We start from the raw sequence: 16,512 nt of genomic DNA on the forward strand, positions 1-16,512 counted from the left end.
CATAATTTTGTCAAATAATTTGATATGGTATTTCGTTGGACAACATATTCATGTAGCATGAATAAAATAAAATAACAATTAATACATAGTTACACTGGTGTAAGTATGTATATCTCTTAATATCTCGATACCTAAAAGAATTTAACGCATACTTACATTGTTGTAAGTATGTGCATTATTTTGTCAAAGTATGTACTTCTCAAAAATATACTAATTCAGTACTGAGAAAAGTTAACACATGTTTACACAGGTGTAAGTATGTGCAGCTCCCAAAATCTCAAACAACTATTATATTTCAGTCAGAAAGTTAACGTTCAGCTCAAACTATCGTAATTTTTTTAACGAAAAATGGTGAGTTTAGAACATATGAATAGTTTGATGATCATTTTGAAACTTTTAATATTTGAAGACTCAAAAAAACAATGCCTTAAAGTGAGATGACTATTTTATAACTTCTAATAGTCGGGATTTAAAAAAAAACACCTTATAGTCGAGACTATTTGTTTACTTTACCCTAATTTTAATTTTAATAATGGAATGGCAATCCATTACTATCGCAACATAATTATATTAGTGTAGTTATGTTTATGTATTTTAAAAAAATAAAAATAATAAAATATATATCAAATTATTTGTGTACAAATTTTATTAAAAATATATAAATTAAAAATAAAAAAAAATTATATTTTTATGTATTTTTATATAAATATGTTGACTTTAATACTAAAACTTCGACTTGTTAAAAATATATCTCAAGGAGCATTCAGTAAAACATACATTTTTTTATTTTATATTCATTCAACCAAACATTGTAATATTATATTATTACCAAACAAATCAGATAAAGTAATAAAACATTTTCAATAATATGTTAAGTAATGTAACATTCCGTAATCATATTGTCAAATATAATCTTATATTCCCTGAATTAAATGATCCCTAAAGAGTTTGGCAAACTTGTTTTATTTTCAATATGAAGAACGAGTGATCGATGCTTGTATTTCCCCCAGTGTTCGCCCTTTCGTCTCCGGCACCATGGCCGCCGTTAGGACGAAATTTGCACAGCAAAAGGCAGAAAACATGAAGAATGTCCCTGAAACAATGCCCAAAGAAATGCAGTCATCTGTAGGGTCAAGAACCTTGAGATATGTTACAGCAAAAATAAGGCATCAATCACCTGCAGAGTTCCATTTGATTAGGTAGTTAAAGTAGTACGCGATGAACCAACCGGAAATACTGCCGATAACATTACAGAGGCTTCCGGCCGAACCTTTTACGTTGATCGGAAACAACTGTGACACATGTAACAGTTCAATGTGATGCAAGGACACATGACTGAATAAGTAACATAGGTGAACACAATTTGCAGACCTCAGATAGTAACAGCCACGGAATTCCTGCGCCGAGTACATTCATTCCCATTTACATCTGAATGCATAATCCAATGGTTAGAACTTCCGAGAAAAATAAAAAGGAGAAAATCGAATCGAAAGCGGAAAAGGGGTTACTACCAGTAAGCCAATGAGTGCAAAAACAGAACTACATTGATCCCACCGATGAAATTCCTGCAAAAATAGGACATAGTGAAATACAGTAACGATCTCAAAGGGACGAGTCCGAGTCGTCCGAATCCGAGTCATTACACGAATACCTTTAAGACGAATGATAGTCCTACGAGGAAGCTACTGAAGCATAACCCAGATGATGAAACCTGATGAAACAATGAAATCATTCTTCATTAACACTGCATTCTACTCAACGGATTGTGACCAAATGCTTATCCGTTGCTAACCAGTAGGAGCGGTCGCCTTCCCGATTTATCGATTACGATTGTACTGAAAATACCACTCACTGTCTGCAAAGCAAAGCAACAGTTCTTTAGATAAACATCATCCCATCAATGAAGAATTTTGCTTACAGTGAAGCAAACCTGAACAGCTGCCAATCCGACGAGTCCAACCATGCTCGAAATGCCTTTCAATGGTCATGAAATAGATCTTAACATAGTTGAAATTTTATCAACTTTTCTTCAATTTTAATGGAAGTTTTAAGACCAGTAATATTACCAGATGAGACAAAAATAACACCAGAATAATATGCAAAATGCATTGAGTCCTCCCAAATTCACCAGGGCAAGCATTCCAACAACAATCTATAAGGAAAACAAGAGATGTATCAATTTTATGGAAAATAGAGGATTTGATCAATTTTTAAACGAGTTACTTGTCTTACAAGCAATGGCCGAGCATACTTCTTCTCAAATATGTCTAAATTTCCTTCCTCTGAGGAACTTTTAAGAGATCCCACAAAATCCTGTACAAGAGTAAGTTCAGAGAAGCAGAAATTTTTTTCTTCAGAAGAAAAAAATGAAGGGTTACTTTTATTTCGGTTGCTTCATCGGAAATATCAGCTTTATCCCCCCTGAGGCACAACGAAGCGGCTTCGAGCTCTTTGTCCCTACCGACTTTTGCCTGCAGAGAAATGTTCTCGGTTGTTAATCCGGTTGGTAATGAGATTTTCTGATTTCTTTCGACTCGAACTCACCAGCCACCGAGGAGATTCGGGTATGAAGAAGAGGACTAGGAGTTGAATTAGACCAGGAATTGTAGATGTACGCAAAACTGTTCCGGAACTTTTACAAAACTATCAGATTGGTTAACCGATTTCGTATTTAAGGAAATTTTCGATACCTATTAGAGCCAAGGTGCGCCAATTGACAAATGAGCCGACAACATACATGAATGAAATGCCCCAACAAACCATCAACTGGAGAACAAGTAGTACAAGAACCATGAGCCAATAAGTCCATTGCAGGTTATGTTTGATTAATGATGAACTTTACCGGCACTATGGCTACAAATCTTCCCCTGACATTCTTTGTTGTTATTTCTGCAATGTAGATGGGCGCCTGTTCGAGATCGAAATGTAAATATTATCGAAATGTAAATATGATCATCGACCGTAGGTCGATATTTAACGAAAAATGGATAAAGAAAATGTGTCAAACCAAACTTCAGACAAGTTACCAAATAACCGGAGATTCCATTTGTGAATCCTAGTGATAGTCTTCCAAGGTCAAGCAACCAAGGGACCTTTCCAAAACAAACGAAAACACGTATTACGAACAGCCAAACTGATCATAACAGCCAGGATTCTAGTTAGCATTGCGAGTCATCATGGAAAAACAATGCAAATTAGTATCCGTCTTAGTACATATATCGAGCATGTCGTAAAGGAAAAGCTTGTAAAGGAATGAGCAGAAGAGCTTAAACCTCTGCAAATGCTATGGCAAGCCAACCACTGATGTAGAACAAATTCAAAATCCGCATGGTCTGATTCAAAGACATGGATTTAAACAGCTCGTAAGATTTTAGCAAATCAGTATTCAACAACGCCGGACAAAGCTTACCGATTTCCGACCAAGAAAATCGGTTATCTTCCCGCATATTACAGCACCCAGGATTGTCCCAACACTCAGTATTGAACCAAAAAGTGAAAACTGCTAAACAAAGAATTGACTTTAAAATTGAAAAACTCTTATAGAACAATGGAACGCAATTAAGTTTAGCAGAACATGCAAATTCTCCATTTTCATAACTTTAAGAAGCTCCTCTACTTGAAGACATTTTTCAAGGCAAGAAAAGCAAATATGAACATAATTAGTTGATGGATTCATTTACCTCTGCAACAGAAAGTCCCAAATCTTGCATGATTGAAGATTGAGTAGGTGATGAATAACCTACCTGCAATGCCATCAAAGAAAACAATAAGTTCCATCTCGTGGAAAATCCCAGAAACATTAAACTGTTTGAAAAATCTTCAACGAAAATACACTTACAGCACAGCCATTACCAAAAGCAATGCAAGCTACCATGAAAGTGCTAAGAGTAATATCGGAAACAGCCGCCGACCCTCCATCCGCAACACCAAAACCACCATCTTCTTCATTGCCATCTCCTTGTCTAAGAAGAAGAGACTGATGTACTTCAGGTCTTCGCTGCGCCATAGCTCGTTTCACTTCAAAGACTCATAAGTGATGCAGATAATACAAATAGAATTAATAATATCTTAATGAATACCTTAAAAGGGCCATATCAATCAAGTTATTGGCAGTTGGGTAGGAAAAAAAAGTTTGTGACTCACATTATTTCAACAATGAACGCAGTTGGCTGAAAGGACCCAATGTTTGTTGTTTCTCTCATGATCTAGCCGTATTGGTAGGTAGTGTACATTTACTTCGTTTCTTCGCTGCACCATAGGTCGTTTCACTTCAAAGGCCCATAAGTGATGCAGATTCTGTAAATAGAATTAAGGGTAAAGTATATAAATTGTCTCCTGAATATAGAGTGTTGCTTTGTTGAGTCCTATTACTATTAAAAGTTATAAAATTGTCCCTTACATATAGGATATTACTTTATTAAGTCGCACAACTATTAAAAGTTATAAAATAGTCATCCGATTATTAATATATTTCAAACTCGTCCTTTTATGTTAAAAAATTGACGGTCTTTTAAGCTAGACGTTAGACTGTTAATTGAGATATGATAAAACTTGATCCAAGAACTATCTGAATTGTATAATTGTTTGAGATTATGTGAGCTAATTTTATTGTATTCCAATCAGCAGTTTAGCATTTAGCTCAGTCAATTGTAAATTTTTTTTAAAAAAAAATTGACGGGTTTGAAACAATTGTAACTATTTTGTAACTTTAATAGTAAGATGACTAAACAAAGCAACGTCTAGTAATCAAAAATCATCTTGTAACTGATAATAATGAAAGGACTCTACAAAACAATTTCTATAATCAAAGAACTATTAATGTACTTTACCCTAGAACTAATAAATCTTAAAGATTACTTTAAAAGGACCATACCAGTCAAGTTGTTAACAATGAATGGTTAAAAGGAGTACGAATCAAACAATTTCGGTGATAAAAGAATTATTGTTATTTCTTGAGGTCTCATGTTCGAGCATTAAGAATGTCAGGGATATGAGTATTCAATATCAAATGGTTGAGAATTATCTTTAAATAGATACTATTTATACTTACTTTAGATTAATAAAAAAGAGTGTCTAAAAGGAGTTAAGGACCACGTGTTCGTTGATTCTCTGACTTCCTCGCCCATGTAGGGTTGTGGGAAAACTGATTTTCTTATATAAGACATCCACCATATTATTTCCTGAAGGGTTTCTTATTGGTCTGAAGACGCCATGCACTCATGAGGTCTTCTCCATTTACCTGAAGAGACCATGCAGTCGTAGAGTCTTCATATTTGGTTTGAAGACGCATAAAACACCTGGTATCTTTGGGTTAGTACTGTACAATTCACCTTAGATGGGGAAATAATCTCCCGATTGGATTATATTGGGAATTCCCCCACATCATTTACTCGGCCATTTTGCCATGATTCTCTCCATCTAGGCGTATTGATAATTAGTGTACATTTCGTGTTAATATTTTGTGTTTATTAGAGAAACGGAAACAGTTTTTCTGTTTAATTTGTCGTCATCTTATAATCGTGATGCTAGTTAGTTAATCAGTTGTGTAGATTCGGAGTGTTCAAAAAATATCCAATCTGGTTAATCTGGTCTATTGATCCGTGGATCCGAATAAAAAATTGGATACTTAGTCTGCCTTTAGTGTGTATATATATATATAGTGTTAATTGCACAGATGATCACTTATGTTTGTTTTTTGTCCACTTTTAGTCGGTGACTTTAAAATATCTAAGATATAGTCACTTTTATTTTTATTTATTTAAGATGTGTCCGCCATGTGTTAAATGTCGTTAATAGTCAACAGATTAAATGATGTGTTATTTTAGTATAATCACACATTTGGTCTCTATTATTTATATATTATCTCAATTTAGTCACACTTTTAATAAATTAAAATAGATTTAATCTTCCAATCAACAATGTCACATGTCATTAGTGCCATGTGTAGTGCCACGTGTCACCATTCGGTTGGAGAATTAATTTTATTTTAATTTAATATATTTATTTTCCACCAATTTGCTTTGTTTTGTTAATTAAAATAATATAAATTAAAATAAATTTAGTCCTCCAACCGAATGGTGACACGTGACACAACAAGTGGTACCACCGACATTGGCATCATTCGATTGGAGGATTAAATTTATTTTAATTTATTAAAAGTATGAATACATTAAGAGATTATGTAAATAATAAGGACTAAATGTGTGATTATACAAAAATATTTAACGACAGTTAACCCGTGGTGACTACATCTTAATTAAATAAGAACGAAAGTGACAATATCTTATGTATTTTGAAATCAATGACCAGAAGTGGACAAAACACTAACATAAGTGATCATTCGTATAGTTAACCCACATATTTTTTTAGTTTTAAATTATACTTTTATTTTAGCTTCTTAATATTTTACCGTAAAGGCAAATTTAAATCCTTAAATTCTTTCTATTTCGTGATTTTAAGTTTTTAATTTTTTATTAATTTACTCGAAGAAAAAATCACGATCAATATTAATATTTATTTTATTATTTTTTTTTAAAATAAACGTTAATATATATATATATATATATATATATATATATATATATATATATATATATACTTTAAATCACTAATTTTATGTATTAATTATATATTATAAACTTTTTAATTTTAGAAGCTTCATTTGTGATGTTTTAAAAATTATATTTAAAAAGGGTAAACTACATAAATGATCACATAATTATGAGCTGGATCGCAAAATAACCATCATTTTCAAATTTACATCAATATGAACGCTATACTATTTGAATAGGTTCAAAATAGTCACATGTCGTTAACATTTGATGGAGGTGTGGCAACTAAAAGAGTTAGTATAATTAGGATACATTTCCTTGTAAAGTTACGTATTCGCGGTGCTAACACCCAACTTTGTTTTCTTCCATTTTGGTCACTATTTGTATATGGTTTGTTTCCTTGGATTTTCATTTAATCTAATTTGATCATGATTCTATTTTTAATTTGTCTAATGCCTTAATTTGAGCATTAACTTGAAAATATATTATTCTAGTCAAGTAATAAATTTGTAGATTAAATCCTCTAGATTTTGGAATTAATCAATTTGATCACTAAGATTAACTTTAATTCTTAATTTTTAATTAGATCATAATTTCAATTTAATTTAGTAAATTTATTTCTCCAATCAATGTGTGACACATGTCACAATCTTATGATTATAATTTGAATATTAACTATAAGATATAATATTTTTTATCATTAACTATAATATAATATATATATATATTATAATTTGAATATTATATTATTTTTAATGCTTTCATATATATAATCATTAAAAATAAATATGAAAACAATAAATTTAGTTTTAAAATATTAAAATCTTTGATTAATTATAAATAAACAATTAGATTTATTTTAGTGATTTAAGTGTTATCATATTCTCAATTGGCGTAGATGTAAGTTCTCTCCGTTTTATTTTTTTAACTATAATATATAATATATATAATATTATAATTGATTTCTAAATATTATATTTGGCTTATTGGTTAATGCTTGCTTGATTACTCATTCATTTTGGGTTCAAATCTAATTAAGTTATTAATTTTTTGACCTAAACTTGAAGAAGTAATATAACATATGTACTATCTCAATAACAAGTATGAGAATAAGCTCGGTGATTAAGGCATGCACAGGTTATCCTTGAGACCCAAGTTGGATTCCCTTGGGTGTTAAAATGCAATTGGATAAATAAACTTAGGGTAAAGCATATAAATAGCCCCTGAACTTTTAGAGTGCTTGCATTTTAGTAACACAACTTTTGAAACTTGTAATACAATCATCGAACTTTGAGTTCGTTTTTAGTAAAGTCCCTGCCGTTACCTACTGATATTTTACTCTTGATAATTTAGAATTTTTATTTGCTTTAATTTTTAAAATAGGACTAAATTGAATAAATGGCAATCTTGAATATATTTTTGAAAACTTTTATGAAGTTTAAGGGTTTAACTTGTTATTTTATCATTTAACAACTTGTCTATATTAATTGTTCAATCGGTTTAAAATTCAAGTTTAAAATAAAAATTTTATCTTACTTTGTTTTTCTATTATTGTATGAAGTATGATCTTAATATTGATAATGAGAAGGGGCGAGAATGACTATTCCCATAAGAAAAAAGTATTTGTTGTTAGGATTGTAGACGAGTCGAATTGAGTTGGAGTAGTGCTGAGCTCGATTCAAAAAGTATTAAATTGAGTTTAACTTGACTTAAAAATTCACGAGCTTAAATTGTAAAGTTCGATTCGAACTCGAAATAAAAATTTGAAGGTAAACACAAAAGCTCCACTACAACAAAATTGTTCTGTGGCGTTTTGAGAGTAAACGCCACTAACTTTAAACATATAGCGGCGTTTACAATCCAAACGCCACAAAATAGTAACTTTATAGTACTTTAGTGGCATTTTTATACAAATGTCGCAATAGGGTTCATTCATAGTGGTGTTTTCTTAACAAATGTCGCGATAGAGTTCCACTTTAGTGGCTTTTTTTACAAACACTGCAACAGTTTGGTATGTTTGTGGCGTTTTTATATCAAACACTGCAGTAGTTCAGTGCATTAACGGCGTTTGGGTTTAAAAACGCCACAAATTTTAAAAGTTTTATCTCCTTAACCCTTCAGTCCAATCTCACTTTTTATTTTTCCTAACATTTTCTGCTCACCGTCGTTTGCAAAGACCCAATGAATATGCTATTGATTGGAGCCGTTCGACGCCGTCGTGACCTTCACCGCCACGCCCATCACAATCTCGTCGCTGTTCCGAATATCACTGCCACCATTCAATGCCGTCGCGGCCTCTCTATCGCCGTCAATGTAATTTTTAAATTCTAAAATTTGAATGGCGTTCGTGTTTTCAAGCATTAGTTGGATCGTTAATTTTCAAAAAAATTATGTTTTTGTTAAGCTACCCTCTACGTCTTGATTTTGCGTTGAATGGCGTTTGTATGTTTTCTTGATCGGCTCTTCCCTTAATGGCAGTGCTTTCATTCGTCCATTACTAAGAAACCCGAGAAAGTTTTGTAGGTTTAGGTTACCAATTTATATATATAAATGGTCATTGTTGATTTAAAGGTCCTTCACTGCATAATGCATCATGTTCTATGGTTGCAGCAGAAAATAGAAATGAAAAAGAAGCAGCAGAAGAAAAACAAGAAGTTTTGAGCGACTATTTTGGTCTGGTTTAAGGCTTCCAAGTGCTTCAGTTCCGTTTTGGATACACATTATAGAGACAGATAGAGTGGGATGTCAAAGGCTCTTTTATTGCATGTTTGGTCGTCAATTCTTACCCAATTCCATTTAACTGTAAAATATTATTTATTTAAATAATTGATAAATTATTAATTTGATGAGTAGCAGACAAGAAGATGTGACAACTTCAAGCAAATTAAGGCAGTCGTGTAGGAGAAGAGGACTGTAATTGATCTATTATTGGCCTATTTTTGTTTTGTCTCTATATTCAAATTCGAATATCATAATTATATGAATTCTATTGCTTTGCAAAGGAATTTTTAATATATTTTTATTGTTAAGTATTTCAACTTAATTAGTGCGTAATTCAATTTCAAGTTTGTTGTGATTAGATAATGGTACTAGATGTTAAATTTGAGTAGTGCAGAATAAAAAGTAATAATTGCCAAATCAATTAAATTTAGCGGTGTATTGTGAAAAAAAATGCCACGATAAGTCATGACTATACCGGTGTTTGTGGAAAAATTGATGCTATAGATATAATCTTTTGCGGCATTTGTATAAAAACGCATTTATAGACTTAATCTTTTGCGACGTTTGTAAGGAAAAACGCCGCTACAGATCTAGACCTTTTGCAGCGTTTGTTGAAAAAAGTCGCTAAATATCACGGTGTATAGCAGTATTTTACTTACAAATTCCGCTAAATGACCTAAACTGTTGCAGCGATTTTAATTTACAAAAGCTGCTAACGATTGTGGTGCCCGTTATAGCGGCATTTTTTGTGCGTGGGGAAGCTTCTTTATGGCGCTTAAAAACACCACTATAGAACTAAAAAAACGCCGTAATTGATCATTTTTGTTGTAGTGCACGCGAGCTTAAATTTTTAATTTGACTCATAATAAAGAATTGAAGCTCGACTCAAGCTTGAAAAAAACTTGAACTCGAAATGTTCTTAGACTTAACTAGATTGAAAATCAAACTCGAACTCGATTCTAAACCTTAAATACATAAAAACCATATATTATATTTTAAAAAACAATATATAAATTCTAATATTAAATAGTAATTTAATTTAATATTACTAATAAATATTAATATATTATTTTCGAGTTTCAAGTCGGGTATCAAGTAATTCGTTTCAGCTCGCTAAGAATTCGAATCTAATTTAAGTTCGAGTTCAAATCTATTCCAAAATTGTAATCTGTCTTGTATCATTTATAGCACTACGTGTTAACCTATTAAAAACCTTTTTTCCGTATCGCGTAACATCTTTGTTTTTGAATTTTGTCGCAATTCCATCGTCATCATTTCTGTTCAATCTCGATGGTTTCATAAATAAAGTGAAGCTAAGTTTGTATGGATGGATAGAAGGGTAGGTGGAGGCAATCGTCCCTTTAAAAATTTAACAGTATCATATATTTTAAATTTTTTTATATGTATTTTCTATCAAAAAATTATTTTTGCCCCCATAAATTTTATATGTTAAAGCTCACATTCCTTAACATAAAATCTTAGGTCCATCCCTAGATGTTTGAGTATAACTAATAATTTTGATTAACTATCATACTGTATGTGTCTTCTCGTGCTACAATTATTTCGATATTTTATATTAGTTTTAATTAATTAATATGTTGAATATGAAATTGGTTAAACATTGATCGATATTATAGTAATTATCAATAATGTTTCTGAATTGTTTGTGAGATATATAAAAACATGTTTTATATATCATGGTTGTCTGTAATTGTACATGCTCCCAAGAGTATTCGATTTATATATCACATGTCTTGCGATGTCCTGAAATCTGTATAAGCATGTGACATTTACTTGGTTTTATGGGTTGGGATGTGAAGGAGGAAGTTTAGTGGTCTATTGCCCCTGTTTTAGTAGTTTACTACTCCTAGTAGTGTATCCATAATGCGGATCTCACAAACTGTTTTTCTTTTAATTTTAACGGTCACCACTCCAATTTATGCGATATGTCACATTCTGGTTGGCGTTCGATTGACTATGGGTTTTGAATAATTCATCCTATGAATCTTAGCGGATGGCTAGGTAGTTAGGAGCTTGCTAGTTGGTGTCTGTATTCTGGTTTAACTGTGTTATCGAATTTATTGTGTATGTTTGAATACTTTGTTTATTTTTATATTTTGACGACATTGAGCTCTACAACTCACCCTCATTCTTTCTCTTTAAGATATTTTAAGATGTTAGGATCGAATCGACATCTCGAGGAACTGTCTTTGGACAGCAAAACTACTGAATCCTTTACACAATTAGCAGCAGGATTAGAGAAGACGATTTTGAGGATGGTTTTGGAGAGTTTTGGCGTCAAGAAATACACGGATGAACTCGTCGACGCCACAAATTATACCCCGAGTGCCATTAAATATGGAAGGCCACATACTGACAAGGGCTGGATAACTCTTTTGCATCAAAACGAGGTAAATGGATTGGAGATTCGAACCAAAGATGGCGAACGGATCAATATAAAGCCATCAGCAAACTCTTTCATAATCATCAGCGGCCAGTCCCTGGAAGGTAGTCCTCAGAAAATTTTAAATTATCATATTTTTATGATATTTTATTGATAATCTGTTTTTGTTTTTCAAAATTTTCCTGTAGGTATGGTTAAATGGTCGATTGTCTGTGCCTTACCATCGGGTCGTGACAAAAGAAACAAGGTAAGATACAGCATCGGAGTTTTTGCAAGACCGAGAGGAGGCTACCCTGTAAAGGTTCCTGAAGGGCTTGTGGATGACAAAAATGGTTTGCTCTTCAAACCCTTTGACTTAGACGAATATTTCCAACACTAGTCTGCCCAGTTCGCTCGAGGAGTTATCATTGATCTTAAAGGTTACTGCAATGTCTAAGATTTGAGGCATCAAAATATATGCATGTTGGCATCAAAATATATACGTTAGTACCTGTACGAAGAATGATAGTATTACCTGATAAGCACAGTTAAATCATTGTTCATTTACAATGCATTTTACTTACCAAATGATTACAAAATGTTAAGACCATAGTTTTACCAGCTGAGGAAAAAAATTACACCAGAATTACTTGCAAATGCATTTAGTTACAAACTGATAATACAATTTTAATAAATATAATCACTATTTATGAATTTTACCATAATTTTATATTTGTGGTACATATCGACGCACATCATTAGTGGCATACATCAGTGTGCATCACTAACTCTAGACTCATCCTCATGCACAACACTATCTCGATCATTAATGGCAATTATAACTTTTTCATTATGGTCACGGAACTAAATTTTATTCTCAAAACGGTAATGCCTACATAATTGAATTCTCTCTTTTTTTTTCTTTCTCAAATTCGTTATATCCACGGAATAGAACATTTTTCTGCACCCAAAACCGTTATGCTTACGGTTGTTATATTTAACACAAAATTATTCTTTGTCACGAAGCTCCCATCAGCAGAAGCTGCCATCAGCAGATGCTATTTTTTTCTTACTTTTCAAGGGTTTACGCACATCGATAATAACTAGAATTCTCAACAAGTTAAGGATGACACAAAGATTTTGTATAACATTTTCTGCTCGAAATCGGTAAAATTTTTGTTTCTTTTTAAAATCTCCAAATTTAACATTTATTATCATACTATTTAACCGCATAAAATCATAATGTAATGTTTTAATTTTCAATTCACTTCTAATCTAGCACAACATCTAGGCAGTTTAATACTATTTCATATCATAATTTAAAAATGTCTAATTTAAAATTTAACCGATTAATCTTTATAACATAAAATTTTACTACACTCATACATAACCACTTAGTTTCTTATCATATTTTCACATTTCTTTATTAAACTTCTTATACCGTAACATCTATAATCAGATTTATTTTAAAACAAGTTTCTTTGGTTGTTGTCTACCGCCACACGACCACCCGCTGACAACAACCTTTATTATATTATCTTCATCACACAGATATACATATCATTCATATGTAAATTCAAACTAACATAATTCATTGTCTATAAATCATTCAGTGTAATTCACACAATGTTTATAAATTTTATTGTAAAATATAACAATTAAACTTGTACCGTTCCTTTTTCTATACTTGCTCTTTTTCTTGTACTAATCCTTGCACTGTACTATTCTTTTCCTGTATCGTACCTTTTTTCTGTCATACCCCAATTTAGGGGCTAAATTTTAGAAATTATAAAATATTGAATTTAAGTGGTATTTTGGAAGAAATTGAGGAATAAAATGTAAAATCGCAAAGTTGACAGACTATTTTAGGAAGTGTAGGAAATTTAGGGACTCAACCCTGAATTTACCCATTTTTCTTATATGTTGAATTATAAACTATCTCCCCCGAAACAATATGGTTTTTCCAGATTGTTTTTCCCATTTCCTCTCCCCTGTCAACCCCCCTTTTGTAACTCCGATTTCTTCACCGTCCAGCCATCGTTAATCGATCCGAAACCACCATCGTGTTTGTTGTCGACCGGAGAACAAAACCCCTCATCAAACCTCTCGTCGTGAATCGTCGCCTTTCGTTGTAAAAATTCAACTCAAAATTTTGAAGTTTTTAAACTCCACCGCCGTGAAAATCGTCGATCGTTGCTCCGTTTTCGACACCTTCCACACCATCGTGTTCCTTGCATCGTTCTGAGTCCACAAGTTTCCTTCTTGTCTCCGTCATCGCCGGCACGTGAGGGGGTGAGGAAGCTAAAGTTTCTGACGTTTCGGAATCGAGCTCTCTACCGTTCAAAATTGTGAACAGAGATTTGTAAGTGTCTCAAAATCCCTTAAAATAATTTTAGAAATTTTTGTGGAATTATTTCGACCCTCTACGGCCCTGCACGCGCCCCCACGCGACACCCCTTAGAGTGGGGAAAGCCCACTGCCTGGTGGACTGCATGGAATGGGCCTGCTCGACCCGCTTGACCTGATTGAGTCAACCCACACTAAGTCAACTCGGTTGAGTCAACTCACACTAAGTCAACTCGATTGAGTCAACTCACTGGGTCAACTTGTTGACTTTGACCAAGTTAACCCCGTTAGCTGTTGACTTTGACCGAGTCAACTTGTTGACCATTGATTTTAACTTTGACCAAAAGTTAAATTTTTTGAAAAGTCATATTTTATGTTTTTTGACGTCTTGAGTCCGATTCCGAAGTCTGTTTCGCCAAATTCAAACCCGGTAAGATTTTTTTCACTGATTAATCACCTGATTCGATATGTTTTTCGCAATTAAGCTATGTTTTTTATGAATTTCTGTTGATATATATCTGAGGAATTATTGGACATTGATTTCAAGATCGAGCGCATTCGAATGGAATTTATATGGTTGATCAGTATGACACGAAAATCAATGTATTACATTACTACCTCTTTATGCTTTATGGAACATGGTTATAATGGATAAATTGTATGTATGTATATGGTTGGACTATTATGCTTGTTTGATTATGGATGGACTCAAACCGAATACGATTTAAGTGATAAATTAATTAAGACTCTATTGAATTATAAGTTCTGTGATTAAGTGATAAAGGAATCAGTCCTGAATATGTAAATTATAATTTATCTCATTAAAGGTATTTGGATGATAAATTATGAGAATACTTCGATTAGGTAAAATTACGAAAATACCCTATGTTGTAAAAAGACAAGAATTGACCCTGGAAGTTGGATAAGAAGTTTTTAAAGACATTGATCTGGTGAAACTACTGATGTGTATAGAAAATACTAGTTTTGCTTAGAAAATCTGGATAACTGATCTCTAAACCCAAGATGGCTTGTACAAATTACTAGAAGTTTGATAAGGAATAATTTCAAGTTCAGAGATTATCCGAGAAAGCAATTAACCTTAGGATCTCCAAATTATATTTATCCTTGTTAAGAGTTTAACATCGAAATTATCTGGTTACAAAATTACAAAAATGCCCTTAAAAGGTATAAATAGTCCGAGTTGACTCTGAATGAGTAAATACCTGAAGAATAATTTATTGATGGTGTTCTTTTATCAGAATTGTTAGAAATGACTGAAATAAATGATAATTTTGAATTAAAATAATAAGATCGAACGGAAGGAAATGATTAAAATACTCTAGATCTGTAAAATGATCAAAATACCCCTGGAATGGAAATGAATCAAGAATATCACTAAGACCTGGAATGATTGGATATCCTCAAGCTCTGAAAGGACTGAATTAAGAAATCCAAATAAACATGGATGTTGTACTGATCTTAAAAGTTATGGAACGCAACTTAAGTCGGTCAACCAATGCTAGTGCTATATCAGTACATGAATGGCATAGGTACCACTTGAATGTTTTTTCGTCTCCTCAAGTTTGGATCGATGATAATTATGGAATTACTCTGGAAAACTCTGAAGTAACCGGGATAGACTTGACTACTAATTGAACTAAGTAACCTCAATAATTGAGGATTAAGTAAGTGATTGGGATAAGTCTGAAAAATCGGATAAACTTACATGATTAATCATATCTATGGGTTATGAACCATAAATCAATTATGCCGACATTTCCTGATATAGTTGAAACATGGAAATGAAATAAAGACATTAGAATATATGTTCGTCTCCTTAAGATCCATTCAGCGATGACTCAGAAGATGATTTATGGACAATAAATATTGGAATTAAAGAGTGAATACCTGGAAGGGCAATGAATGGACTGGTTAACATGCATTAGTTCTGGGAGTTATTCAGCTTGAGTTATTTCGATAATCCGATAGATTGACACAGACTGTAAATGTCCTGAACCTTCATTTCTTCCTTGTCAGCTCAAATAACATTCTAAATAATTGATGATTCTGTCAGTTAATGAACTCTTCCTATATTGATTTTAACTTCTGTAATTCTATCGATATACTGAAGATCAGTATTTCTCTACCCGATAAGACTATCCAATATCTCTGAATAATATCTGGAAACTCTAATGTGTTCCCTAATCACATGAATATTTTATCCGATTTCCAATTGAATTCTATTATGATACCTGATATGGATTCTGTTCTGATATCTGACCTGGATTCTGTTCTGATATCTGACTTGAATTATGTTTTGATTTTTGATATATCTGTTTACGGACGGAAAATGTTTTATTTGGTGGTATTGTTGGAGGAAGAATACTTGAAGGCTCCTCGGCTTTGTGCCCAAGGCCTTACTCGATGTGACGGAGGGTGTATGGTTCTGGGGAACCTACACATTATGATGTGTTCGGTTGGAGGGATTACTATGGTTTTTGATAAATGTTT

The 16,512-nt window shown here is 32.6% G+C and overlaps 1 protein-coding gene and 1 pseudogene across 1 annotated transcript; one reads left to right on the top strand and one right to left on the bottom strand.

The window, feature by feature from the left end:
* Positions 1–948: 948 nt before the first annotated feature.
* Positions 949–4,006, bottom strand: LOC120154812 (annotated as a pseudogene).
* A 7,440-nt stretch (positions 4,007–11,446) lies between these two features.
* Positions 11,447–12,055, top strand: LOC120154875 (probable 2-oxoglutarate-dependent dioxygenase AOP1). The gene is made up of 2 exons (XM_039166517.1): positions 11,447–11,780; positions 11,865–12,055. The coding sequence occupies exons 1-2, from the start codon at positions 11,447–11,449 to the stop codon at positions 12,053–12,055; spliced, it is 525 nt and encodes a 174-aa protein (XP_039022448.1).
* The last annotated feature ends 4,457 nt before the right edge of the window (positions 12,056–16,512 follow it).

The sequence above is a fragment of the Hibiscus syriacus genome, unplaced genomic scaffold, assembly GCF_006381635.1.
Source record: "Hibiscus syriacus cultivar Baekdansim isolate YM2019G1 unplaced genomic scaffold, ASM638163v2 tig00111151_pilon, whole genome shotgun sequence".
NCBI classification, from domain to species: Eukaryota; Viridiplantae; Streptophyta; class Magnoliopsida; order Malvales; family Malvaceae; genus Hibiscus; species Hibiscus syriacus.

What these genes read in the sequence shown, in the direction of transcription:
- LOC120154875 (XM_039166517.1), top strand. Translation starts at nt 11,447, where the DNA reads ATGTTAGGATCGAATCGACATCTCGAGGAACTGTCTTTGGACAGCAAA. An exon ending in CAGCGGCCAGTCCCTGGAAG is followed by an intron (nt 11,781 to 11,864) that starts GTAGTCCTCAGA and finishes ATTTTCCTGTAG; the next exon opens with GTATGGTTAAATGGTCGATT.